The following is a 3,204-nucleotide window of genomic DNA, read 5'->3' as shown; positions in this document are numbered from 1 at the left end:
ATATTTTCCCGCTACCACTTGGGTTGGATGTGAGTCCCAGAGCTTTCCTCCTCAATGTAGCAGACATTTTTCCCGTCACCACTTGGGTTGGATGTGAGTCCCAGTGCTTTCCTTCCTAACGTGACAAAGACATTTAAGCGCCGACAGTGGTTTATGGAGATGTAGATTTCTCCATTTTCTGGAGAGATTGGTGTGAGATTTTGAGAGATATGATTAAAGAAGTATGAGTGGTGTATGGATCGGAAAAAGATTTTGTTGGAGAGATTTTTTCGCCTTTCTTTCAGAGAGAAAAATTTAAGTATTTTGTTCTTCATTATCTTGTAATTGTTGTAAACACTTTCTCTCGTGGGTTTTCTTTGATTTAAATGAAGTTTTCTGTCGTGTTTTACCCATGCTTCGTAAGTAGTTTTCTTTACTCTTTTCTTTTAATATGAAGTAGTGGCATGTGTTGGAAAATTTGTTTTATGATAGAATTGTTTTTATTTTAATGTGATGAGTAATATCTCCTTCGTTTAATTGACATAACTTAAGTGAAAATAAATTATGTTAAAATCTGTTGTAAGTGAAATTAAGACTCGGGAGAGCGGTGATCTCACAACTAAAGTGCACTCACGTTGTCCGGTTGGCTATTGCGAAATAGTATAGGCGGCAATTAAACTTTTAAGAAAATATAATTTATGATATGTTACTATTAGAAGCTTCTAGGTGATAGATAGTTGCATAAAATTAATAGAATACTAAGCATACATATATGAAGCATACCTATATGCTCGAAAGTGGGTAGGTAGACATATGTTTCTTGTTGACACTTTGTTTATTATATAATTCTATCAATTCTTTTATTGTTTATTCCATTATCTTCATTTTACTTTTCTTTTGCAATGACTTGAATACATGTTTAGGAATTTAGATTTTCTTAGAAATTCTTTTATTTCATAAATGTGATGATATTTTTTTCGCATTTTAATTTACTTTGCAAACTGATCACTTGTATTGTTAAAATTTGTTGAGAAAGTTATAGATCGAGAGGGCTAAGATTTATCAAACTAGTGATACCACATTTCACTTTGGAAAGAGCAGTGGCGATCGTTCGAGGGGAAGTGCAAATAAATAGGGAGATAAGATTTGATGGGTGTAGATTGATGTTTCTAGAGTGACAGATTAAATTCTTTTATCAATTTGGTTCAGAGATTGGAATTAAGGGTCATTGATAGGTCCTATAGAGAGGGCACATTGGGTAATCTAGGAGTGAGAGACTAGAACCTACCCAGCGCTGCCGACACCAGCTTTAGATTAACCAATGTTCTTTACACAATCAAGAGAAGTAAATAATAGATGTACTCTTATTTGTCGCCACAACATTATATTTTAAGCATTTCATTCCTATACATTATCTAGGTCAACACACGAGAAGGGTAGTCTTTAACATCTCAAAATTTTCCAAACCAATTTATCCAGATAAGTTATCTTTATAATTGATATTTGCTTCTAGGAATAGTTGTTATCCTTACGTTTAATATTTGCATTTAGAAGTAGTTGCTAGATAAAACACCATCTTAATTGTCTTTTCAACCTAGACTTTATAGTAGTAGACTAGGATTTTGTCTAAGTGCTTTCTTACTTCGTTTTTTTGTGGGATCGATACTGGGGTCTTTAAAGAAAACCCTATATTATTTGAAACGATAAGTATACTTACGTAGTATCCTTAGTGTGTAAACTATTTACTAAATTTTATAAAATTTTGATTTTGCACACTAGCCGCTAATATAAATTCGGGTCAAGTTTTTTATTATCTTTTGGAAGCTAAATTACTGCATAATTGCGGGTCGTGTCACCTTTCATTCTTTTTTTTTTTCTTTTTCCCTTATTAAAAATTCTGCTTTATGCACCTTTAACTGTCACATGGTATGGGAACTTTTGGCTGAACCATGTTTGTTTTTTCATTTTCTTGGAGAATTCATTTTATTGACATCAAATATTGGCTTGATAATTTATAAGCCTCAGTGCTTCTAGGATTTGATTTTTAATATTGGATATTCTCCAGTTCAAGATAATTGCAATCCTAATGATAAATACCTTCTGTTTTGATTTATTGCAGACTGCAAACAGCTCAGCCGGATTGCCAACTCAAATTCAGCTTGGATTGGTTTCTCCTCTTTATTTACGGAAACTCTTTGAAAGGATGGGAGCAACCTACATAAAGTTAGGCCAGGTGTGAACTGTCAGATTTTGTGTCATTGTTTTTATTGTTTTCCTTCATCTATTTGTAGTCGGATATTCCTTGAAGTTGTCATGACAACAATCTAAATTAGTGGTTTGTCCTTCTTTTCTTATCATACTACCTAAATAAATTAGCAAGCATAGCCTCTTTCTTTTATTAAAATAGCAGGAAATGTAATCCCATGCTTATTTGCAGAATTGATTTGCTAACTTAGTTGCAAATGGGAGTAAGATTGCAAAAAGAATATACATTTTTGTTGCTTGAGAATTTTTTGCGCAGAAGTTTGCCTTTAAAAGAGACGCATAAAACTAAGTGTTGCTGTGATGAGAATGCTTAGGTGGATGAGTGGCTTGACACTTAGAGACAAAATGTGGAACGAATGTATCCGTGAAAGGGTTGGTGTAGCTCCAGTGGCAGGCAAGATTAGAGAGAATCATCTTAGATGGTTCACATTAAATGTCGACCATCTTATGATCTAGTTAGGAGAGTAGTGCTTTAGATTCGACTTATGTTAAGAAAGGTAGAGGTAGACCTAAAAATATTTGGGCATGTTGTATAAATGTATAAAAAATAATGTATAAAAAATAATCTTAATTTATTATTATGAAATGAAAATATGACACTAAATAAGACACAATGAAGAAAAAGGATTCATGTAGTCGACCCCACATAGTGGAATTCAGGCTCTACTTAGTGGGATAAAGGGGATAAAGGCTTGTTGTTCCTGTTGTTGTTTCCCACATCTAAAATTTGAGCTATCCACTGCATAAGATTCTCCTATTTAATTCATAATTTTGGCTGCTACTTATGAATTTTTCTTATTCCAGCTGCATCATGTTTGTTATAGTGGAGGTTTATCATCACTTTAAGTTAAATTCAAATGGTTACTATTTTGGATTCTAAGTTCTGAAAAATAGTGTATATGTTGATTTAAATATGCTATTTGCAAATGTGCAGTTTATTGCATCTGCACCTACACTCTT

At 33.0% G+C, this 3,204-nt stretch overlaps 1 protein-coding gene across 1 annotated transcript in view; it reads left to right on the top strand.

The window, feature by feature from the left end:
• The window catches only part of LOC110027355 (uncharacterized aarF domain-containing protein kinase At5g05200, chloroplastic), a 79,605-nt gene that overhangs the window by 29,506 nt on the left and 46,895 nt on the right, over positions 1–3,204 (top strand). The window contains exon 4 of the mRNA XM_020728742.1: positions 2,099–2,212. Within this exon, the coding sequence (XP_020584401.1) occupies positions 2,099–2,212 (114 nt within the window). The remainder of the gene's footprint in view (positions 1–2,098; positions 2,213–3,204) is intronic.

Source organism: Phalaenopsis equestris, unplaced genomic scaffold, assembly GCF_001263595.1.
Source record: "Phalaenopsis equestris unplaced genomic scaffold, ASM126359v1 Scaffold000425, whole genome shotgun sequence".
Classification (NCBI taxonomy): Eukaryota; Viridiplantae; Streptophyta; class Magnoliopsida; order Asparagales; family Orchidaceae; genus Phalaenopsis; species Phalaenopsis equestris.
Note: the sequence above shows the minus strand (reverse complement) of the source record. Positions and strands in the feature narration are given on the sequence as shown.